This window comes from Amblyraja radiata, chromosome 15 (genome assembly GCF_010909765.2).
Source record: "Amblyraja radiata isolate CabotCenter1 chromosome 15, sAmbRad1.1.pri, whole genome shotgun sequence".
Lineage (NCBI taxonomy): Eukaryota > Metazoa > Chordata > Chondrichthyes > Rajiformes > Rajidae > Amblyraja > Amblyraja radiata.
This window is the reverse complement of record NC_045970.1, coordinates 19,756,166-19,781,510: the sequence shown is the minus strand read 5'-3', so window position 1 is coordinate 19,781,510 and position 25,345 is coordinate 19,756,166. Positions and strand designations below refer to the sequence as shown.

The window sequence follows — 25,345 nt, the reverse complement described above, 5'->3', positions numbered from 1 at the left end:
AGTGGATAAGTCTCCAGGTCCTGACAGGATATTCCCAAGGACATTGAGGGAAGTTAGTGTAGAAATAGCCGGGGCTATGACAGAAATATTTCAAATGTCATTAGAAACGGGAATAGTCCCCGAGGATTGGCGTACTGCGCATGTTGTTCCATTGTTTAAAAAGGGTTCTAAGAGTAAACCTAGCAATTATAGACATGTTAGTTTGACTTCAGTGGTGGGCAAATTAATGGAAAAGATACTTAGAGATAATATATATAAGCATCTGGATAAACAGGGTCTGATTAGGAACAGTCAACATGGATTTGTGCCTGGAAGGTCATGTTTGACTAATCTTGAATTTTTTGAAGAGGTTACTAGGGAAATTGACGAGGGTAAAGCAGTGGATGTTGTCTATATGGACTTTAGTAAGGCCTTTGACAAGGTTCCTCATGGAAGGTTAGTTAAGAAGGTTCAACTGTTGGGTATAAATGCAGGAGTAGCAAGATGGATTCAACAGTGGCTGAATGGGAGAAGCCAGAGGGTAATGGTGGATGGCTGTTTGTCGGGTTGGAGGCAGGTGACTAGTGGGGTGCCTCAGGGATCTGTGTTGGGTCCTTTGTTGTTTGTCATGTACATCAATGATCTGGATGAAGGTGTGGTAAATTGGATTAGTAAGTATGCAGATGATACCAAGATAGGGGGTGTTGTGGATAATGAAGAGGATTTCCAACGTCTACAGAGTGATTTAGGCCATTTGGAAGAATGGGCTGAAAGATGGCAGATGGAGTTTAATGCTGATAAATGTGAGGTGCTACACCTTGGCAGGACAAATCAAAATAGGACGTACATGGTAAATGGTAGGGAATTGAAGAATACAGTTGAACAGAGGGATCTGGGAATAACCGTGCATTGTTCCTTGAAGGTGGAATCTCATATAGATAGGGTGGTAAAGAAAGCTTTTGGTATGCTAGCCTTTATAAATCAGAGCATTGAGTATAGAAGCTGGGATGTAATGTTAAAATTGTACAAGGCATTGGTGAGACCAAATCTGGAGTATGGTGCACAATTTTGGTCGCCCAATTATAGGAAGGATGTCAACAAAATAGAGAGAGTACAGAGGAGATTTACTAGAATGTTGCCTGGGTTTCAACAACTAAGTTACAGAGATAGGTTGAATAAGTTAGGTCTTTATTCTCTGGAGCACAGAAGGTTAAGGGGGGACTTGATAGAGGTCTTTAAAATGATGAGAGGGATAGACAGAGTTGATGTGGACAAGCTTTTCCCTTTGAGAATAGGGAAGATTCAAACAAGAGGACATGACTTCAGAATTAAGGGACAGAAGTTTAGGGGTAACATGAGGGGGAACTTCTTTACTCAGAGAGTGGTAGCGGTGTGGAATGAGCTTCCAGTGGAAGTGGTGGAGGCAGGTTCGTTGGTATCATTTAAAAATAAATTGGATAGGCATATGGATGAGAAGGGAATGGAGGGTTATGGTATGTGTGCAGGCAGGTGGGACTAAGGGAAAAAAGTTGTTCGGCACGGACTTGTAGGGCCGAGATGGCCTGTTTCCGTGCTGTAATTGTTATATGGTTATATGGTTATTGCGCCCAGCAGTGATCCCAAAGGCAAATCACCAGTCACAGGCCTTCAGTGTGATAAATGCCCTCCTGCCTCCTCCCTCCTCCATGAAGCCAATTCTGTATACAGTTAGTCCCCACGTGAACTAACCTTCCACTTGATAAGAATATGTGGCTGGGAATAAGCTGATGAAATGTTTGTGATTAAAACACAATAATGGACTTTTTGAAAACTTCATCAACAAAACACACAAATTATAACCATTTAATTAAAAATAATTACTTAAATATCTCATCTACCTTGTTTCCATGAAGCTGCTGTTGTACATTTAAATAAATAGAGGATAAGTTACACCAGTAAATCTGTACTTTCCATGTTAATGTAAATAGCAATTAAATTCTGGCCCAGTGTATTTAAAGCACTGTAAATGAGTGACGATTTCCACTGCTAATGTTTTATTATTTTACTTCACCAATTTAATTTGTAATAGTCTTATTATTCTAGCTTTAAGCTGGGCTACAGAGCTTTATTTGGATCTCGAATACCAACTTTCGGTTAGCTGCAAATGCTATGAGGCAGCAAATGAGTTGCTGCGTTCCTGTGAACGGAAAGTTAATGTTGTGGAGCAACATACGCAAGTGTTAAAAAGATTAGGCAATAGCAGAAATGAGGTTGGAGTTTTCTACATGAATCAATCTGCCGCTATTCAAACTGAGGGAACAGGTAAAGACTTTTTCAATTAATTTGTTGTTAGATATACAATTGCTGTGTGTAGTTTTATAGTGTACTGAAAACTGTCTAAAGCCATTTTGCTGATTTTAGATATTGGAAAATATAGTTGAACATTTATAATAATTAATGCATCGGAAAAAGTAATAAAGATAATTGCAATGAATTAAATCTAAATTCACTTAATGTTTTTATCCAATGTAGGAAGCAAGGGCATCACAGCATTAGAACAAGAACTTTGGAAGAAAAGCTTTTCCTACTTCGAAAAGGGAATTCAAGACTTTGAGACCATAGAGGATGAAACCAATGCGGCCTTATTGCTTTGTAACACTGGCAGACTGATGAGACTTTGTGCGCAGGCACATGCTACCACTGGAACCAATTTGAAACGCGGGGAATTTTCACCTGAGGAAGCCTTGTATTATAACAAGGCATGTATTTTATGGCTTACTTTCCATGCTTTGTCAAAGTATTGCATTATATTTTCAGCATTACTCGGCAGTTAACTCTGGATGAAATCTGTATGAACAAAGTGTACAATCTTAATATTCCAGATATCTTCAATATACATATGATGACGATTACATTCTGCATGAAGTACAATGTGCATAAGTCTAGTACTTGTAAGATACTTTTTTTAATTCAATATAACTGAAAGTACTCATTGCAAGCTCTGATTTCTGTTTTTGAAAAGCTTTATTAATCTATCAGTCCACCATAAACTTTAACAAACACTTGGAGATTTTTCTGCAGTATCTCCTTCATCATGGTCCTGTGTGGCCATTGAAGTTTAAAGAAGGACCCCAAGCTGAAATGTCACCTATCCATATCAATGCCCTCCAGAGGTGCTGCCCGGCCTAATGAGTTACTCCAGCATTTTTGTTTTATTTTTAAAGGCACACCACGTTAGAGGAGAAGTAGGGGGAAGTCTAGTTACAAGTAAATTCAAAACGGTATGATAGGCTAAAAACATTCAGTCTTTGGAAAAACGTAAACAATATTCATAAAAATCAAAAAGCATTCCTTGTGCCTTGTCAAAATTGGTGCTGAGTCTTCAGATGAGCTCCCTCCATAGGTAACCTGCATTGTGTCTTGTTTTTGAGCTTGTAGGTCTGTGTTCAAAAGTACTCAATGGGCCATGTAACGTCCTTTGCTACAATTGCTCTCTAAATATGCTTATGAAGAAATCCTAAAATCATTCTCACTTTCATGATGGGAAGAGTAGTGTTTTTCCAATCGTTACTTATGTATAAAGTTCATTTTCTCACATGTTTATTGTTTATTAGAAGTTCTAATCCAAATATCACAAAAAGTGCTGCATTCATTTTTAACAGCTTGGATTTTGAAAATTGAATGAGAAAGTTGTAGGTGTTTTTCCTGTTACGTTCAATTGTGTTTAACATGGAAATCGGGAATTGGCTGGCTGGTCCTGGAAGCTTTTCCTATCATAGAAATATAATGGCATGATGATGCTCCAAAATGTAGATAATTCCTCCCCAGATTACAACAGGGTTCTGTTCCTGAATGTTCATAACCTGCACAATTTGTAAGTCAGAAATGCAGAAGTGGATTGAGTTCCCAGAATGCAGAAGATGCCTGCAGCCCACAGCAGCCAGCAGATCCATTCTGCCAATGTCCCAAATGTCCATTCATATGTATGGGTTGACATAAGTAGGACATTGTACACCGGAAAGGGCCTGGTACATCAGGTAAAAAATACTATTGGAGTTTGAACGTTACAAAGACGCATGATGGTTATTGAACTCCAAACATCTGACTGTATTCATACAAATTAACATTAAAGCATTATGCATGATTTGAATTTGACTCTTCCTGAAGTCTGAAAAATCTTTATCTTACTTTTAGGCTGTGGACTATTATCTAAGAGCAATGCGATCACTCACTAGATGGGAGAAGCATCCAGCTGTTTGGGATTCTGTGAAGTGGGAGCTGTCAACAACCTACTTTACAATGGCAACACTAGAACAGGATTATGCTCCATTGTCGAGAAAAGCTCAGGAACAGGTATTAAAAAATGAAGTTTGTTACTTTGTAATATATTGTATCACTTTATCAATCAGATTAGTGATTTATTACCATATAATATTAATATTCATGTGCTTTGATACTAATGATAAGTGTTTATTTTTCTACATCTATGATTGTTGGAAGTCTTTCATTTAGTTGCCCATGTAGCCATGTTTTACATTTCATGATAAATATCAAATTATTTGACTATAAGATGACGACCAGTAATAATACTGTCCCCACACTGCTACGGTGAGAGAACAGGGAGAAAACTGAGAGTATTAAGGATGTTGAAGGCATAGTCATCAAAATTGAATTTGGATGCAATGCCAAAGTTAGAGGTTCTTGGGAGTTTTCTGAAGCTGGAGATTTGGGTGGGGGAAACAACAGAACGACTGGAAAGCAAGGGTAATTTAAAAATTCATGTTTTTGGGTTTGAACCCAGTCAAGCACAGGGGTGATCGGGGTAGTATGGGGTAGAATATGTTGACAGAGCTTTGGAAACATAGAAAATAGGTACAGGAGTAGGCCATCCGGCCCTTCGAGCCTGCACCGCCATTCAATATGATCATGGCTGATCATCCAACTCAGTATCCCGTACCTGCCTTCTCTCCATACCCCCTGATCCCTCTAGCCACAAGGGCCACATCTAACTCCCTCTTAAATATAGCCAATGAACTGGCCTCAACTACCTTCTGTGGCAGAGAGTTCCAGAGATTCACCACTCTCTGTGTGAAAAATGGTCTTCTCATCTCGGTTCTAAAAGATTTCCCCTCTATCGTTAAGCTGTGATCCCTTGTCCTGGACTTCCCCAACATCGGGAACAATCTTCCTGCATCTAGCCGTCCAATCCCTTAAGAAGTTTGTAAGTTTCTATAAGATCCCCCCTCAATCTCCTAAATTCAAGCGAGTACAATCCGAGTCTATCCAGTCTTTCTTCATAAGATAGTCCTGACATCCCAGGAATCAGTCCTGACATCCCAGGAACCTTCTCTGCACTCCCTCTATGGCAATAATGTCCTTCCTCAGATTTGGAGACCAAAACTGTACGCAATACTCCAGGTGTGGTCTCACCAAGACCCTGTACAACTGCAGCAGAACCTCCCTGCTCCTATACTCAAATCCTTTTGCTATGAATGCCAACATACCATTCGCTTTCTTTACTGCATGCCTACTTTCAATGACTGGTGTACCATGACACCCAGGTCTCGTTGCATCTCCCCTTTTCCTAATCGGCCACCATTTAGATAATAGTCAGCTTTCCTGTTTTTGACACCAAAGTGGATAACCTCACATTTATCCACACTACACTGCATCTGCCATGCATTTGCCCACACACCCAGCCTATCCAAGTCACATTGCAGCCTCCTAGCATCCTCCTCACAGCTAACACTGCCCCCCAGCTTCATGTCATCCGCAAACTTGGAAATGTTGCATTCAATTCCCTCGTCCAAATCATTAATATATATTGTAAATAGCTGGGGTCCCAGCACTGAGCCTTGCGGTACCCCACTAGTCACTGCCTGCCATTCTGAAAAGGACCCGTTTACTCCGACTCTTTGCTTCCTGTTTGCCAGCCAGTTCCCTATCCACATCAATACCGAACCCCCAATACCGTGTGCTTTAAGTTTGTATACTAATCTCTTATGTGGGACCTTGTCGAAAGCCTTCTGAAAGTCCAGATATAACACATCCACTGGTTCTCCCCTATCCACTCAACTAGTTACATCCTCGAAAAATTCTATAAGGTTCGTCAGACATGATTTACCTTTCGTAAATCCATGCTGACATTGTCCAATGATTTCGCCACTTTCCAAATGTGCTGCTATCCCATCTTTAATAACTGACTCTTGCAGTTTCCCCACTACCGATGTTAGACTAACTGGTCTGTAATTCCCCGTTTTCTCTCTCCCTCCCTTTTTAAAAAGTGGGGTTACATTAGCTACCCTCCAATCCTCAGGAACTACTCCAGAATCTAAAGAGTTTTGAAAAATTATCACTAATGCATCCACTATTTCTGGAGCTACTTCCTTAAGTACTCTGGGATGCAGCCTATCTGGACCTGGGGATTTATCGGCCTTTAATCCATTCAATTTACCTAACACCACTTCCCGGCTAACCTGGATTTCACTCAGTTCCTCCATCTCATTTGACCCGCAGTCCCCTTCCATTTCCGGCAGATTATTTATGTCTTCCTTGGTGAAGACTGAACCAAAGTAGTTATTCAATTGGTCTGCCATGTCCTTGTTCCCCATGATCATTTCACCTGTTTCTGACTGCAAGGGACCTACATTTGTTTTTACTAATCTCTTTCTCTTCGCATATCTATAAAAACTTTTGCAGTCAGTTTTTATGTTCCCTGCCAGTTTTCTTTCATAATCTATTTTCCATTTCCTAATTAAGCCCTTTGTCAAGAATTCCATTTTATGGAGAATGGCTGTAGAATCACTGAAATAGTAGAGAAGGGAATGTAAACAGCTGCCGCTCGCTCATTAGCACAACTGAGTACCAAACTTGATTGGAGATCTTTAAATCCAGGACTTGGTGACAATTTTTTAAAATTCAATCTAATAATTATTTTTAATTAGTTTTAGTTTTTATCAGGCGATGTTAAAAAAACTCATGGATTCCTAAACAAATTAACAAAGGCTGGGCCCTGTCAGCCGCGGCCTTAACTTCTGTCTAATACAGCCAGCAGCCATCTTGGATGAGAGCTTCAAGACTATGTTTTCTGTGGACTTGTCTCTGCTAAGGTCTCAATGCCCCACCATGAACACTTCCAGTATTTAGTGACCAAAATGATTGCACTAAGGATTCTGGGGTGGAGTAGTTGTTCCAGGAGGATTCCACCTGCTAACACCCATCATATATTGCCATCCACCAAAGTCTACCAAAGCTCCTCATGGGACTTTTTTTATCAGTTGCACTTTCATCAGTTTCCAATGCAAAGTTATTTATTTAAACGTGAAGGAAGAAATTAATTAAATTAATATTATTTTAAATTCTCTGCTGTAACAAGTTATTGGGATAATGTCACAAAAATGCAGTTGTAACAATTTAGAGCAAGAAGCAGATTCTGAAATCCGGTGGAGAATGAAAAAGGGTTTCACCTCAAAACGTCACCTGTCCATGTTCTCCAGACATGCTGCCTGACCCGCTGGGTTACTCCAGTACTTTGTGTCCTTTTAAACAGATTCTGAATATACTAACACTTTTTGGGGGGGAAACAAGACCGTTTTTTTTTTATTCGCCCTATAATATAATCATGCAGATTCTTTACAAAATAGCAAATTATTTTGGTACCCATGAGCAACTAAGAACAAAAATCAAGAATTAAATAACTGTTTTCAAGCTAAATGTGATTGTTGTTTGCAAATATGGTTCATAAGCCAAGTGATTATAAGCCCTGTTTTTAAAAATGCACTTGGTATTTTCTGCACCAGATTGTCTTTAAATCTTAGATTAACGATGAATATGAGGAAATGTTAAGTATTTCAATACCTCATCTTATTTGCCTAATCATCATTCTGTATTATTCAGACAGCCAAGTGAAAATACTTTTTGTAGTTGATTGGTATTCTGACAGTGATGTGTAATCATTTGAATAAGATTATGATAGCCTACTAACATCTTTAAATCTCAAAGCGTGCTAAATTAACATTCAGCATTGAAGTGTAGAGGAAGAAATGTGGTGGGGTGGGGGAAAACATGTATTCCATGTAACTTTCTCTGTTATTACTGCATCGGCAGTCACTTGAAGTTGGGATTATAGAAGGTTTATAGATAGGATGTTAAGTAATATGAGATTTCTTACGATTTTTCAGATTGAGAGGGAAGTCGCCGATTTCATGATGAAATCCCTTAAGTATTGTGATACACACACAGAATCTGCAAGACAACCATTGTGTCAATATCGGGCTGCAACCATTCATCATAGACTTGCTTCGATGTATCATAATTCCCTTAGAAACCAGGTAAATGGCGATTTTAAATCAAGTTTGCATAAATTGTTTAAAGTGCACATCTCTGACATTTGCAGAGCAAGATTTAGTTTGTAACTCAAAAATCAATTATTTCCTGAAGTATTTCCAGATAATGTTTAAACCTGTAATCCAAATTTGACAAAGGCAAATCGAAGGGTGAATAAATTCGAGATGCGATCTACCGCAGAATGCTATGGGGAAACGAGAGCAGATTGCTGAGCTCCCGACAAATCTTTGCAACTTCATTAGGCACATATGAGACGCTAGAAGACTGGAGCATAGCTAATGTTTCTATTTTAATTTGCTACACTCTGACAATCTAGCCAAATCTGCAGTGAAACCATCATATGATTGCACCTAGCTTTGTCATTTGCACAAAATCACAGGAAACACAATGTGACTATCCTGTTTCTCAACGTTACATAAAAAAAGCCCCAACGAGATGTTGATTAAATGAAGCGTCTTTCACATTGTGGAAATCATACTGGTGATTATTAAAATTTGAAATTTGTCAGCTAGCTCTGGTCAAGTGATTTGGATAAATTTAAAGACGTAAATTTGAATGGTAACGTGTATTATTAATACAATAATTCTACATTTTGACACGCAAAGAATCTGGCAAAAAAGATTCTTATTGGTTCAGCTCGTATCCTAACAAAGCAGCAACAGAACATAGGTTTTAACAGGAAAGATGTACAATCAGTTTTTTCTTTTATAAACAGGTTGGTGATGATCATTTCCGTAAGCAATACCGCAGTTTGGCTGATCTCCATTACAACAAGGCTGTGAAGCTGTTTCATTTGCTGAAAGATGCACCTTGTGAGCTTCTCCGAGTTCAGTTAGAGCGGGTTGCATTTTCAGAGTTTCAGATGGCAAGTAAGTAAATATAAAGTTCTTCAACAACTACACTTTAATACTTTTAAAATATAGCTATTCCTAATAAGTGGATTAGTTGACTGGTGAACTGAGACACTCGAAGATTAAAGCTGGTGGATATGGAGCATCTGTATTCTTCATGATAAGCAGACATTCTTTTGGAGGCTCTCAGTAGAATCTCTTGGAACTCAAAGTACATTTTTTGGATACTCTTAAACAGGAGTCGGCAACCTTGTTCTGCATAGGGGTCAGGACCCATGTCTGTAAGCGGATGGCGGGTCACATCTATCGCCATAGTGTGAAACTTGGGGTTGTTTCTCACATTAGTTTTAACGTTTTTCAATTAGTTTTCTGCAGTTCCCAGGTCCCTCTCGTGCCCCGGGACTGGCGGCAGTTCCCAAGTCGGCTCGCCTGCCCCGGGACTGGCTGTAGCGCCCAGGTCACCAGCGTGCTCTGGGACTAGCTGCAGTTCCCAGATCAGCTTGCGTCCCTGGGACTGGCTATAGTTCCCAGGTCGCGAAAACTAATTGAAAAATAATACGCCTGCGGGCCGGATGATTTTGGGTTATGGGCCGAATCCGGCCCGTGGGCCGTAGGTTGCCGACCCCTGCTCTTAAAGAACAAAGGTAACAAAGTAATTTTAATACAATGTAAATAATTACAATAATTGTTTATTTCAATATAAATGGTTCCTCTGAATTACTTATTTGCAATGGGAGCACACTGACTGCCAAAATACCTGAATGTTCAAACGCCCTTGCTGGGTCAAAGTAGTTGACATGGAAACTTCTGGGGATATAGAACCTAGACACCCAACATTAGTGTTATGAGGGTCGACTTTGTACACAAATATCCCAATGACTGCCTGGCTGTCCCATATTAATACACACATTCTGGTCCTCCCATGCATGCATATTTGTAATATGTTTGAATGTGCAATATTCATGCCTTTCTTTATCAGATGGGCAGAATTACAACATTGTCTTATGTTAAGAAGCAATGTGTTGGGCCGCTTGCTTAATTGCCATTTCTAGTCCCAAAAGTGCATCATAATCATACTTTATTAGCCAAGTATGTTTTGCAACATACGAGGAATTTGATTTGCATACACAGTCATACCAATAAAAAGCAACAAAACACACAAAATACATTTTAACATAAACATCCACCACAGTTACTCCTCCACATTCTTCACTGATGGAAGGCGGAAAAAAAGTTCAATCTCTTCCCTTCTTTGTCCTCGCAGTCGGAGGCCTCGAGCCTTCCGTTGACGGGACGATCTTGGCTCCCGCAACCGGCGGTCGGGCCCTCCGCATCGGGGCTATCAAGCTCCCGCATCGGGGGTATCTCAGGGGTGATCGGACCCCGGGTTGGGGCTAGTCGAACCTCTTGCGTCTTTGAAGCTTCCTGATATCAGTCTTTACCCGAGACTGCGAGCTCCTCGATGGTGAAATCCGCAGGTCGCGGTTGGAGCGTCGATCCCAGGCAAGAGATGGTAATTACACAGCCCCGCGGTGGAGCTCAAAGTCGGTCTCGAGCAAAGCCTCCAGCTCCATGATGTTAGGCTGCAGAGTGACCGGAGATACGATCCAAAAAACAATCGCATCTCCGGCAAGGTAAGAGATTGAAAAAAAGTTTTCCCCTCCCCTCTCCCCTCTCCCCCACCCTACACATAAAACAAACCAAAGACCATTAACACATATAATGTCATATGATTTATGGTAATGTGTAGAATTTGGTACACAATTAAGTGGCATGATCAGTAATGGCCATTGTCAACTTTCTACTAGATACATGATTATCATGGTCAAGGGATAAACAATTGTAAATTCCTAAAATTATAATGTAAATATTTAAACTAGATTAATAACTGCACTATTTTTTCATTGCAGAAAACAATTTGAACTTAACAAACACAAACAGAAAATGCACAGAATGATCTCTGGTGCTCATTATTTCAATCAAAAGCATTTTTTGTTAAAATTAAGATCCAAGCTGTTTCATTTTAAACAATGATTATTTGAAATTAAACCATCATGCACAGAATTTAAATTAAAAGCAGACATGTCCATCCATGATTTAATTTGTCTTCATGTTCTGAATTTCCCTGAGGGAATCAATAAAGTATTTATTATTATTATGTTAGTATCCTTTTTTTTTTTTTAAATGAAGCCTGCTTGCAACAATTGTGAGGTTCCCTTTTCTCCATTTGCAGATCAGAATAGCAATGCCTCAAAGCTGAAGACTCTTTCAAGCGCATTGGATATAATCATTAATTCAGAGTATCCATTTCAACTGATCCAAAGTGAACTGGCATGTGTTCAAGCACAGGTAACTATTTTTGAACAATTTGGGGGCAAGTGAACGCAGGAGTTTGGCATATTCTATTTTTCATAAGACCAGAAAGGAGTATGCTGACTAAAAGGTTTAAGATGGCCAGTACCTAAAGCACGTATTAAAGCAGGCTACATATGCCAGATGGCAACTGATTTACTAAAATCAATCTGAGTTGAAATTAGTTATATTTGGTGTTAACACATTAAAATGTATAAACTAGTTTTCATTATTATAGTCGTAGACATTTGCAATAAAAGTTCCAGTAAGTTGAGAAGATTAATAAGAAAAACTCAAATTGTCCACTATCCTATTGATCACCGATCTTAATGGTTTGGCATCTGGCTCATTTGGTTGGGCGACCATTGCCTGTGTTCATTGAAAGTCACCAGGACCCATGGAAAATGTATTTTGTTACTATGTTTCATCTTAAATTTAAAATCGCAAATTAATAGTGTGTAAGTGTATCAAGAGGGATAATATCCAATATTCAGGAAAACGTGCAGTCTGTCACCACCAAAGTTCTGAAACTATTTGGAATCTTATTGTAAAAGGAATCTTTTTCCATTAGTAAAGATGTCTGACAGCAGAGAGCTTAGAAATAGAAACATAGGTGCAAGAGTAGGCCCTTCAAGCCAGCACCGCCATTCAATATGATCATCTAAATCGGTACCCCGTTCCTGCCTTTTCCCCATCTCCCTTGATTCCGTTAGCCCTAAGAGCTAAATCTAACTCTTTCTTGAAAACATCCAGTGAATTGGCCTCCACTGTCTTCTGTGACAGAGAATTCCACAGATTCACAACTCTGGATGGAAATGTTTTTCCTCATCTCAGTCCTAGTGAAAAAGTTTTTCCTCATCTCAGTCCTAAAGGTAGGTTAGGTTAGGAAAGGCAAAAAAACTCAGTGGGATTCTGAGGAAGAACTTTTTACCCGGTGATGAAAATTGGAAAGTGAGTGATAGAGGCAGCTGCACTTAGAACTTAGAAGGGTCTCGACCCAAAACGTCACCCATTCCTTCTCTCCAGAGATGCTGCCTGTCCTGCTGAGTTACTCCAACATTTTGTGTCTACCTTCGATATAAACCAGCATCTGCAGTTCTTTCCTACATACTGAGAATTAAATGAGTCTTGAATCTCAAAGGCACAAAAATTGTGGCCCAAGTGCGCGTAAATGAGATGAGTATGATTGGCATACCTGACAATCAGCATGGATATGGTGGGTTGAAGGGCCAGGTTTTTTTTTTTACTCTTGACGTTCATTCTACATATTTAGAAGAAAAATTATTTTGAGTTAACTTTTCCTGTTTGTATCCATTGATCCAGCAAAGTGATTGCCATGAACATCGGGAGGGAAATGCACCTGAAAATGATTCTTCCACCTTTAATGAAGAAGAGATTCTGAAACTTGTCAACATGTTTGAAACCCGACTCACCTTTCTTCTGTTTCAACTTATCAAATTGCTAACCACAAAAAGAAAAAGCAGGTAAATTAGTTTTCCTATTCATTAATAACTTGATTTCCAAATATTTTCCCAGCTACGTTGGGATTAGATTTTTTTAAATGTTACTGCAATATGTGGAGATTATTTAATACTGATCAAATTGTTTATGCCCTGCCCCTGCTGAAATCTGAATCATTTTTTTGAGATGGGTCCACACCTATCTTTTAATCTGGTGGGAACTATTTTCATAAAGCTTTGCCCCTTATCTTGTCACCTCCTTAAAAACCATATGGAGACAAGATCTTACTTAATGCCTTTTATTGCAGTTTCAAAGCTATTTGTCATTCAACCACAAAGTCCGGAAAAGTAACTTAATTTGAATTAAGTGTTCTGATTTTATTGTGGGAATCAAAGTGAAAAAATGTGCTCCAATTTGGAAAATATGGTACAATTGGGGAAAAATAATAAATGTGATTTGATTCATATTCTGTAATCTTGCATTCTTAAACTAATATTGTTTTTCTTTAATATATAGTGGCATCATTGATGATCAGATGGCATTGAAAAACTACAAGTATGCTTATTCAACATTACTGCGGGCAACAGCAGATAAGGACACTTCTCTACTGCAGAGGGTGGAAGTGATACTGAGTTTATTAAAACAATTATCGAGTTAATGACTACAAGATGTCCTCTGACTGTTACCGTAATGACAGCATCATTAGAATATTGCTTATCTGTACTGACTTGATGCTATCTGAACAGGCAGTTAATGCAATCTGTTCAAACTTCAACAGGCTTCAATGTTCTACAGAGTTATAATCATACGGTGTTACTAGTCTGGATAGTATTCCTGCAACAAATAAGTATCACCTATTTGAAGCAATACATTGATTTACCATTGGATGTTGTAATGACATAATCCAAATCTGGGAACTTAGTCTGTTATACTTAACCTCGCATCGGACAAATTGGTAGTTATGGTGCTCCAGTTAGCCATGCCATTCCCGAGTTAGGGTGTGTGGTGAAACAATTTATGTTTCCTGCTGCTGCTGGCTTTTTCCAGTAAATGCAGGATTAGGTTTGACAATGGTATCTTCACATTTTGTAGTTACTTGAAACTTACTACCTCAAACTTGTCACATATGAATGACTGGTGGGGAAACTGAGATCTGTATCCCCATATGTGTCACTGTCAACAAGAAAGGAGGAGGAAAATGGTAACAATAGCAATTTAAAAGTTTAATTATAATATTGTTTTTATTATTATTTTCAACATGTATGTAAATGGAATTTCAAAATTTGACAGAGTTGCTACATAAAATATAAACCATGCAACTACAGGCAACGTAAATGACACACTCAGAATTGTGTAGAACTAAAAGGTGCCGTAATAAAACATTTTGCTCTCAAAATCAACTTGCAAGACAATCTACAGTGTCATGAACTGATATTTGTAGTACTTTGCAATTTACAATAGAATATTCACACAATAATGATAAAACATTCTTTGCAAAGTTACTTTTCATTTCAAAATGAAACCATAAGACCTGTAGAGACTTGATCATCTCTGGGGCATAAAGTTGCTTTCTTCTTAGAATGTATATGTTTCAGACAGGATTTATTTCCTAGCCTTATTTAACTTTGAGAAGTGCAAGGCTTTCTATTATATACATGCTGAAGCTACTCTGACGACTACATTAGCTAAGACTGTGAACCAGCAACAAGTGAATCATAATACCTGTCTAAGCTAATAAGCTGGCAAAAATCTCGAAGGTGATGTTTCCAGGCAGTTGTTAAATGAGGTAATGAGTTTGAGAAAGTGTCAAATGAATGTTTAGATTTTCTGCAGTCCATTATGTGTATTGTCTACCAGACGTAGAGGGGTAGTACCTTTTTAAGTATGAACAAATTTCTTATTGTTATTTTTTTCTTTGGGTGGTTTCTATTTTTTATTTTAACTTTGAAGTTGAACCCATCCCAAGAGAATGGTATGTTCCATCACATTCCTAACCTGTTATGCTCCCAACATACATTTGAATTGATAAGGAGCCTCTTGTTGAAGAACAACCAGTCTTTATCTAATTTGATAGCCATGGCACCATTGGGGCCAATCCAGTAAAGTTTGTGTACGTTAATAAATGTAAAGTGCAGGGCAGAGGGGTTTACGAGAAAGGAGCAATAAAGTGGAGTTGACAGTCAGTGTAATCTTTACAAGAATGGTCATTGCCTATTGATGTTACTCACCACTTAATCAACTAAAGGCCTGGATGATGGAGAGCTTCATTATTGATATTTAGGCAATCTACTGGTAATGTGTGAGGAATTATGAGATTCTCAATGTGCATGTTTTTCATAATGATCACTATCGCTAACTTTCTGAAAAACCTGCAGATAATGTACTCAATCAATCTAGGAAAGATTTTAAAAAATTGTATGGCTTACGTTGGAACTGATAAACAGGTCCAATGAAATACTTGTTACTGTAAAGCATTGAGATGTTCCATCATGAAAAGTGCTATTTAAAAGGGTTTTTTGTGTGTGTGTGTGTGCACATGATATTCTTGTGTGTTTCAACATGTTAAATATCTCTAGTTTCACAATAAACATTGCTTTGAATAAAGTGTTCAATAGTGATAAGTTAAGATTTTCAGGATTTACAGTGTGCATCCTGTGTACAGGATTTTTGCTAACAAGTTGTAAAATTTGTAACTAATTGTATATTTGAAACAATGTGCAATGTTCTTTAATGGGCAATGTGAATGCAAAAAAATGTAAATCAGGGGTCAATATTTATACTGTAACTTTAATGTATGATTTGAATGAATAACATGAGCATGCATTTGGAATGTGCAAAGAATGACTCTTTAATTAGGATGTCGATGAAAATTCTGTTATTTTATTCATAGGTTTATTTCCTTATGAGCTAATCTTCCTTTTGTAGATTGAATGAGACTATTTTATTTAGAGAACCAGTCTTCGTAAATCCACCTTGAGATTTGTCAGGCAGTTTGAAAAATGTTAAGTTGATAGAGAAAGAGGGAACACAACTATTAGAAGTTAAGTAGAGACTAATTCTATCATCTTTTATAATTAGCTGTATGGTTTCATCAAACCTTGAGGGCTATGTGGCATTTCAATATTCAGAAATGTATTATATTTTGGAAAAATGTTCACTCTGCTGCCAATAGGTATAAATACCATGTGACATTCTTAAACATATTTAATAAATAAGAAAGCAACTACTTTCACTTGTCCTTTGTACTGAACAAATAACTAACCAGGAACAGTAAGTTGGCTATACAATTATAACCATCTATGCAACAGGTTTCTAGAAAACTAATTTCAGTATCCTTTTTACTGCATAGCTGTACTGTCTGCGCGTAAAATACTACATATTAAGTTTGACACATTTAAATGTTTTATCCCTTATTTTAATATTTAGAATTGTATGATAGTTTGTCTCATTTTAAATGTTTCTTGTCCTTAAGTTTGGAAACTTTTTGGCATAAGACTACAGCATTTAGTTCAAAAGCAGGCTACCGGTGCATTTGCAATTCAAAATAGCCTTTGTCGTATTTTAAAGCCTATCATTTGCAATTAAGAACGGTATCAATTTCAGCATCTAGTTCAGCATAGAATAATGAACATTGCAAATATCAAACCATTGTTCTGATATATTTCTTTTGGGCAATAATCCATTCATTGGCAGTATTGGGTTCTGCCTTATATCCCAATCATCAACTACTTTCCAAAAGAAATTGCCTTTGAAGAAAAAGATTGATTGGTGGTGATATGAATAGTATACAGCATTTAGATTTTCAATGGGATGATCATTCAGCACTACTGGTGGAAATACATCTATGATTCTTTTTGGATGTCCATTAACCTGTTTGGTATTCACATTGAAAGTAGTCACCTGTAAAGAAAATAAATGTAGTTAAATATAGAAGAATGAGACTCGGTCTGAAGAAGGGTACCGACCCAAAACGTCACCTATTCCTTTTCTCCAGAGATGCTGCCTGACCTGCTGAGTTGCTCCAGCTTTGTGTGTCCATCTTCGGTATAAACCAGTATCTGCAGTTCCTTCACATTTTGTCTGTTCCACCCATCACTTGCATGGCTTTGTCCTGCCCACACCACTCGTCCAGCTTTCCTTCTCCCACTACAATCAGTCTGACAAAGTGACCCGACCCGATATGTTACCTCTCCATGTTTTCAAGAGATGCTACCTATCTCACTGAGTTACATTAGCAATTTGTGGGGGTTTCTGTTTAAGATTCCAGCATCTGCAGTTCCCTGTTTCTACATAATTTGCATTAATTTCTGCAACCTGAGCCAGGACTGGGTTCAAATGTATCCCTGGATGAGTTTTGAGAACTGAGGAGTAGCAGAAGGGCAAAAAGAGGGCGGGAGATAGCTTTTGCCGATAATATGCAGTGAAATCCAAGGAGATTATGTAGATTTAAAGGAAAAAGGGTGACTAGGGAGAGAATAGCGCTCCTTAGAAACCGAAGCGTGCATGTCTGTTGGTGGCCAATGTCAATGGATATTTCTCCTGTGTTTACTGTGGAGAAAGATGTGAAGACTGGGGAACTTGGAACAGTTAATGAAAATGTGCAAGTATTACAGTTGAGAAGATACTGGATGTCGAAATGTGTACGAAGATGGTTAACTATCCCTGACCAGATCAGATATCAAGAACACTGGGAAGCTAGATAAGAAATTGCAGGCAGCCTGACTGAGATATACAAATCATCATTAGGTATGGGTGAGGTGCCTTAAGACTGGAGGGTGGCTAATGTTATGCCTCTATTTAAGAAAACCCTGGGAACTAGAGGCCAGTGAGCCTAACATCAATGGTAGGCAAGATACTGGCGCGTATTCTTAGGTGTGTATATATATGCATTTGGATAGACGGACTGATTGGTGAGAGGCAGTGTGGTTTTGTACATGGGAGATAGTGTCTCACAAATAAGTTTTTTTGAGGAGGTAACGAAAAATGTTGATGAGGGCAAAGCCCTAGACATCATCTATATGGACTTCAACAAAGTACTTGATCAGGATCTGCCAGGTAGGCTGCTTTGGAAGGTTGGATCGTATGGAATCCAGAGAGAGCTAGGCGACTGGATAGAGAATTGACTTCATGGAAGGAAGCAGAGAGTGATGGGGGAAAGATTTAATAGGAACCTGAGGAGGAACACATTTACACAAAGGGTGGTGGGCACATGGAACGAGCTGCCAGAGGAGGTAGTTGAGGCAGATACACAATGTATAAAAGACATTGGGACAGGTACATGGATAGGATAGGTTTAAAAGGATATGTGCCACACATAGGCAGATGCCCAAAGGGCATGTTGGTTGGCATGAGCAGGTTGGGCCAAAGGGCCAGTTGTCATGCTGTATGACTAATTCAGTCAAATGTAACTTGCTCTGACACTCCATATCATAACAATTAATTTGTCTTAAATTATTCTCTACGTCTCAATAGCAGATGGGGATATTGACCCATCTCTATCTGATGTTGCTTGCACACATTCCTGTTGTTTATTACTCTTAATGCTCTCAGGATAACTAGGATTGAGTAAAAAAATGATTTGTATCTGTTGTCACGTGTGGCCCAAGAACAAGTAAAAATACTTACATTTGGACCTTTGAAAAAATATATATGTTGGTCTCTCCTATCATACAAAGCTGCATCGACAGGCCCTGTAACACCTGGAAAACCTTCAGAAATTAACATGGGATATCTGTTTCCCTCGGTGTCCATTGTGTAAATATGATCATTTTCATTGTCATATCTCCAATACTGAGTACCTGCATAAGAGTACAAATTCACATTGAAAGCATCTCTCCATGAATTAACTGCTTATAACTGTTGGTTATTAAATCACCTTTAAAGAAATAGATGGCATCTCTTGTCCATGTCCATATGTGCACAATTGCATCAATTCCAAGACTTGGGATTCCTTGCCATCCAACTGAGGTTGCAACGGGATCTCCATAGCGTGTTCGATTATTACGATTTTCATAAAGCCAATACAATTCATTTCTGAAGAAATATGTGTTAAATTGAATCATCAGCTCTCCGTAATGATTTTTCTCCTTGTGAATCCAGTCAAATACCGTGTCAAAGGGACTTTCACAAATACCTATGAAGAATAAGGGATATAAATCTATTGCCAAATTGTCTTAAATAATTTTAATCTAAATATAACTGTTATAATGCAAGCCTTATTATGTATTATGATGACTAGCAACATTGTATAATAGAGCTTTTTTTTCGGGGTTTTTTTTTTCATTCTTGGCATGACATTTAGCTTATCTCTCTCTTCCTGGACTCTTGCCATCTCCAATTCTAGACTGCTTGTTACCAATTACATTTGGATCACTGTCATTAAATGGATGAACGTTTGCCTTTGACCAGATAGCTGGTGGAGATTCCATTGTAGAAGAGGTTTATGACCATGTTACACAAGAATGTATCTAAGCTAGATATTAGATGATGGGTATTTTCCCAGAGAAATGTATACAGGTCCTCACCGTGTTACAAATGCCTGACCTATATATAGCCTGTACATAAGAACTAATGTTTGAGAGACCAGCAGGGTGGATTTGCTAGCTGCTGTACAGCATCTGACATCTGCCCTGTGGGAACTGTTTGTGGTAATATTGAATCTTGTAGAGAGATCTGAATGTTTGAGTTAAATGCTCTGATTTTATTATACATTGCTCTTGGTTGGCCCATGTTTTTATCTAAATATATTGTTGAGTGGCCTTGTTTCAGGCTTGCTAACTGTTCAGGTTACAAACAGTTCTTCGGTACAGAACCCTGTCAGAACCTGATGAGGAACTGTACCTGGAAACAAATGCAAATAGTTGGGAGGTTGGATGAGATCATGGTTTTTCATGCTATGCTAATGAAAATCAATATAACCCACAATAAATCAAGTTACATTGCACCATTGCTAAAATTTGACCTGGCATTTCTAGTTATTAATTTATCTTTGTGGTATCGAATGTTTTTCAAATAGGTGAAGCATTTGACGTCAACACTCCCTGGGCAACACTGGGGGTGCCTGTAGTGTCGCATTGGGAGTCGTGTAGGTAAATGAGAAACTTTAACTCCAAGGCACCTTGCAGAGCACCCACCTTTTCATTGATTCCTCTACAATTTCTCCCTCATCCTTTTATCTTTGTTATCATCTCCAACTCCTCTAGATTTCAGTGTTCCTGATACATGATCTCCTGTGGCCTCATTAAATTTTTATATAGTTGTGCCATAACATCCTTGCTCTTTCATTGTGTGCCACAACTAATGAAGAATTTGTTCATTAGTTTATTATTGTCACGTGAACTAAGGTACAGTGAAAAGTTTTATTTGTTGCGTGCTTTGCAGTCAATAAAAAGACTACACATGATTATAATCAAGCTGTCCACTACGTACAGAAACAAAGTATATCATTTAGTGCAAGATAAAGTCTGTTTAAAGGTAGTTCACAGCTCTCCAATGAGAAAGATGTGATGTCAGGACCACACTCGCTGGTGAGAGGACAGTTCAGTTGCCTGATAATGGCTGGGAAGAAACTGTCCCTAAATCTGGAGGTATTCAATTTTCAAAATTCTATACCCCTTGCCTGATGGGAGAGGGGAGATGAGGGAATGACTGGGGCAAGACTGGATCTTGATTATGCTGGTGGTCTTGCCTAGACAGTGTGAAGTGTAGATAGAGCTCATGGAAAGGAAGTTGGTTTGTGTGATGGTCTGGGCTACGTCCACAACTCTGCAATTTCTTGTGGTCTTGGATGGAACTGCTCCCAAACCATGTTGTGATGCATCCCAATAAAATGCTTTCTATGACACATCTGCAGATGTTGGAGAGGGGTGTTGGGGTCATGTCAAACTTCCTAAACCTTCTCAGGAAGTAGAGGCATTAGTGTGCTTTCTTGGCCATTGCTTTGATGTGGTTTCTTAACCACCTTGACAGCCTGTGCAGTTGAGTTCAGGAACGTTAACATGTTCACTAGGTCTCTCCAATTCTCCCAAAAAGCACATTTAGTCAGCTGGTCACCAACAGTTATTAGGTGTACTGGCAGGAAAGTGAAATATGACTATTGGGCAGACCAGTGAGCACAGAGAGGTATGAGTATTTTTATCATCATTCCCTTCTCAAAAAAACACAAGGTTGGATATACAGAATGGTACATCATGGGAATATGTTGTGTTGTCTATAGTGAGCAAGATAGTCTTGGGTTGCAGAATGATATTGATGGGTAATGGTAAGTGGAGTTTAATCTTGAAACCTGAGGTTATTCATTTAGTAATACAACATAGAAACTTGATCTTTGGCTAGCATGCCGACCATCAAGTAACCATCAAAACAAATCCTATTTACTAGTCTGTGTAAGAAGGAATTGCAGATGCTGGTTTAAACCCAAGATAGATGCAAAAAGCCTGGCCCGCTGAGTTATAGCCCATCCCACAGTACGAGTTCATTCCAAAAGCTCTCCCGCGTTTAAAAAAAATCAAATTTGTGGTAAGCATGGAGAATGAACATAGCGGGTACGTCGGAGCTCGGGGACGTCTCTTAGCGGCTCGTACCACTAACGGCAGGTAGTTGGGAAGACTCGCTAACGGCAGGTAAGCATGGGAAGACTCGGGAAGATTTTTCAATATGTTGAAAAATGTCCACGAGAGCCCCGAGTACCGATGAGTGGCCATTACCGTAAATCTCCGAGTTCGAATCAGGGCTAACTCGGGAGAGCACTTGGAATGAACTCGTACCGTGGGACAGGGCTTTTACTCCAGCTTTTTGTTTCTGTCTCCTGTTTACAAGTATCTGGTCTGTAGCCTTGGTATTTCTAGTACTCATCTAGATACTTTCTGAATGTCACATCTATCACTTCCTGAGACAGATTATTCCGTATTGCAACCATCCACTGCGTGGAAAAGTAAGCCTTCAGATGTCTTAAAATTCTTTAACTACTCATGTTATGCCCGCTGGTTTTAGATGCCTCCACTTGCGGAGAAAGGTTTCTCACTATCTATCCTGTGCCCCTCAATCCCTGTTCTGTTGCCTCCACACCAAGGAAAACAAACCCAGCCATCTAACTTCACCTCATAAGTGAAAGTTCCATCCCAGCCAGGATACAGAAAAGAATTATCAGGATGTTCCAATCCAAGAACCATCCATAGGTATTTTTAATGCATTATTTTGAAACATGCACATGTGGTCTTAAGAATATAACTTAAATCAGAGTGTCTATCTCTAATATGTAATTTGATACAAAGCATATGTCTTTGAACATTTTAAATACCTTTACATAGATCTGCTTTTTCATGACTAAACAGTTCAGAGGCTGAGCCATAATGATTTAATATTTGGCCATGCCCTTTGAAAAGCAAAGCCAAATGCCTGATACTGCTTCGTGTATCATATAATTGAACATTTGCTTCTTGGTTACTGGTTGCATCCGCTTAGTTTTTCCACAAAATTACAAAAATATCTTGCAAATTTCAATTATGTTTATGACAGTAGCTTTTGCTAGAATTTAAGTTTGAATTACATATTCTTACCATAGAGTTGCTGAATGGCTTTTCTGTCAAGCCAGTCCAGTTCAAATTTGGAATCTTGTGGGATGTAACTGGGCTGCATTACTGACCCAGTCCTGTAGCTGTGAGGTAAACCCAATACATGACCCAGTTCGTGGACAGCCACCTGAACATTGGGCAGATTTAAACATTTCATTCATTAAATTCATTGAAAAACATTTGGTCTTTTACCCATAAGAAATGTTTCCATCATGGTTCAATCCTGGATGAATTCTAAAATTAAAATATACATCATTGACTTCAGGGCTGTTTTCATACGTGTGTTATACATTAAAACAAGGTCAGAAGATGTGAATAGATGCAGTGCTCAGCCCAGTGCACAAACAGGAAAGTTCTTGATACACCAATTAGTGTTACTGTCCCAGAGTAAGAGGGAACTCTGTATCCTGCTACAAACTATTGAATGCCTCAAATGTTAAATGCAACTAAATGTAAGTTATGTTTAGCAGTACTCTCCTTACAGCACTGCACTGTGCGGCTAACCCTTTGGGTTCCCCATTCTTAGCTCTTAAGTTTATTTACAATCTATTTCTACCACCTTTTCAGGTAGATAATTGTAGATATAGACAACTTTGAGTGAGAACATCCAACCTCCTCTCCTCTGCTTCCTTTCTCATTGGATATTCCCCCCCAACTGTTAATGCAGATTGGGTAAAACAGAGTGCAGTATCTAATAAGACTGTGAATCATAGAGTATATACATTGCTTCTTCTCTGGACTGTGTGTTAGAGCCCAAATCTATATGCTGCCCACTTTTAGTGTAGTCAATGTCAAATAACTGCAACTTGGCAGCACGGTGGCACTGCAGTAGAGTTGCCGCCTTAAAGCGCATGCAGCACCAGATGTAGGTGCTGTTTGTACGGAGTTTGTACATTCTCCCCATGATCTGCGTGAGTTTTCTCCGAGATCTTCAGTTTCATCCCACTCCAAAGACGTGCAGGTATGTAAGTTAATTGGCTTGGTGTATGTATAAATTGTCCCTAGTTTGTGTAAGATAGTGTGAATGTGCGGGGATCGCTGGTCGGCGCAGACCGAAGGGCCTGTTTCCGCACTGCATCTCTAAACTAAACTTGTAACAGTACCACTGTGATTGGGTCAAAACATCTGCACAACACTGGGGAGGGGAAGTGGATAATATAATATTTTCTTCAAAAATAATTTTGGAAATGTCTATTTGCCAATTTCAGTAAAGCCTCTGAATGGAAGAAATATGTCAATGTAAAGAATGTGAGGAAAAATCTTACCTTTAGCAAGCTAATTCCATTCTCATTACTTGGAGTGGTAAAATGGTCATCATCATCAAAATGAATGTCACCTAATTGCCACGCATGAGCAAACTCCTGTCCATTGCCATCAAATGTCTGTGTGCAACCCATATGACGACCTATGGCAAGAATGAAAATAGATTTTCATGTTAGCTGATCATTCCTTCTGCTTTTATATAAATTAAGTTATACAACGTAAAGGAGATGAGGAATTGCTTTAGTCGGTGGTGAATATGTGGAATTCTTTGCTGTGGAGGTCGTCAATGGATATTTTAAATGCGGAGATTGACAGATTTTTGATTAGTAAGGTGTCGGGTTATGGGGAGAGGGCAGGATAATGGGGTTGAGAGGGAAAGATAGATCAGCCACGAATAGCAGAGATTTAATGGGTTGAATTGCCTAATTCGGTGGCTGGAACATGCATTTATGAACAAATATATATATACAATCACTATTGTTTTAAGGCAGAATATCAAACTTTAAATTTATATACATTAATAATCTCATTTAAAAACAAAATTTTATTTATGTCATGCTTTGGGAAATAAAGCTATGAACAAAGTGTGCATCAAGAAGACATTGATGTTACCTTTTCCAAAGCCAAGTTTGATGTCGACCATTGAAGCAGGAGAGTCATTATTCTCTTCGAACTCCAATGGAATGACTTCACTCCACATCCTAAAAGCCAATTTGAGCACACTTTTCTGGTCTTCAATAGAAAGCTGATTGCTAAAACTTTCTCCCATCAGGCGCCATGTTAGCTTTGATTTAGAAAAGGCTATTCTCATTGCCTTATCCACGTTAGGGTAAAATGGCAATTTTTGTTGTGTGGGAGAAAGTAATAGCTGCAAAAATCGCTTCTTGCGACCTTTTGAATCTACACTCATGCCAGTAGTTTTGCTGGTTTCAGTGGAAGTTTCGTTTAAACCGACAGTTTGGTTGTCAGTGGATGTCTTATTGTCCATCAAGATATCATCGGACAAGACTTTATCTGGGACTCCACATCGCGGTGTGTTCATTGCTCCCTTAGTGGCTTTGTCTAATTCTCCTGTCACAGGTATGCCGTTGGCCTTTTGGAATTGTTTTAAGGCTTCTGTGTAGGCAATGTTTTTAGTGGGCTCAGCCTGAGATTGCTCCTTTTGTCTGGAAGAAGATGACCCTTCTTCAATAAGGTCTATCAGATCTTTAGGAGCTGGATGCTCATCAGCAAGATTCTTCTGGTTCAGGTGTTTGACGTTTTCCCAGTTTATTTGTTCAGTCCATCCATATTTGGACAGGTATTCCTTAAAAAAAATCCAAGATATGGGAAACATTCAGCATGGAAATTATTCTGAACAATAAATGGACAGACAAGTACTCAAGATTGTTGCAACCAATATTTTGACCCAGGACTATGTTGTTTAAAACCAGAGTACAACTAGTTTAATTTCTATAATGGTACTGTTTTGAATATACATTTCTTTCTATGTCATTTATAAGACGCTAATGTCTTTACATCTTCACCAATGTATAATGTTGA

At 38.7% G+C, this 25,345-nt stretch overlaps 2 protein-coding genes across 5 annotated transcripts in view; one reads left to right on the top strand and one right to left on the bottom strand.

Annotated features, from left to right (window-relative positions):
- Positions 1-16,194, top strand: part of edrf1 (erythroid differentiation regulatory factor 1) — a 52,161-nt gene extending 35,967 nt beyond the window's left edge. For 2 of the 4 annotated variants that reach the window (XM_033033704.1, XM_033033706.1), the window contains 8 exons: positions 2,062-2,280; positions 2,491-2,717; positions 4,153-4,311; positions 8,139-8,288; positions 9,020-9,173; positions 11,389-11,504; positions 12,825-12,991; positions 13,485-16,194. In XM_033033704.1, coding sequence (XP_032889595.1) covers positions 2,062-2,280; positions 2,491-2,717; positions 4,153-4,311; positions 8,139-8,288; positions 9,020-9,173; positions 11,389-11,504; positions 12,825-12,991; positions 13,485-13,626 — 1,334 coding nt within the window. In that variant the 3' untranslated portion in view covers positions 13,627-16,194. The remainder of the gene's footprint in view (positions 1-2,061; positions 2,281-2,490; positions 2,718-4,152; positions 4,312-8,138; positions 8,289-9,019; positions 9,174-11,388; positions 11,505-12,824; positions 12,992-13,484) is intronic. The other 2 variants (XM_033033705.1, XM_033033707.1) reach the window with 2 other exon arrangements.
- On the bottom strand, positions 15,494-25,139 carry mmp21 (matrix metallopeptidase 21). The gene is made up of 6 exons (XM_033034752.1): positions 24,416-25,139; positions 23,806-23,945; positions 22,526-22,667; positions 18,844-19,101; positions 18,594-18,766; positions 15,494-16,868 (listed from the first exon to the last, which is right to left on the bottom strand). Exons 1-6 carry the CDS (start codon positions 25,137-25,139, stop codon positions 16,575-16,577), a joined length of 1,731 nt encoding a protein of 576 aa, XP_032890643.1. The 3' UTR covers positions 15,494-16,574.
- Positions 25,140-25,345: the final 206 nt, after the last annotated feature.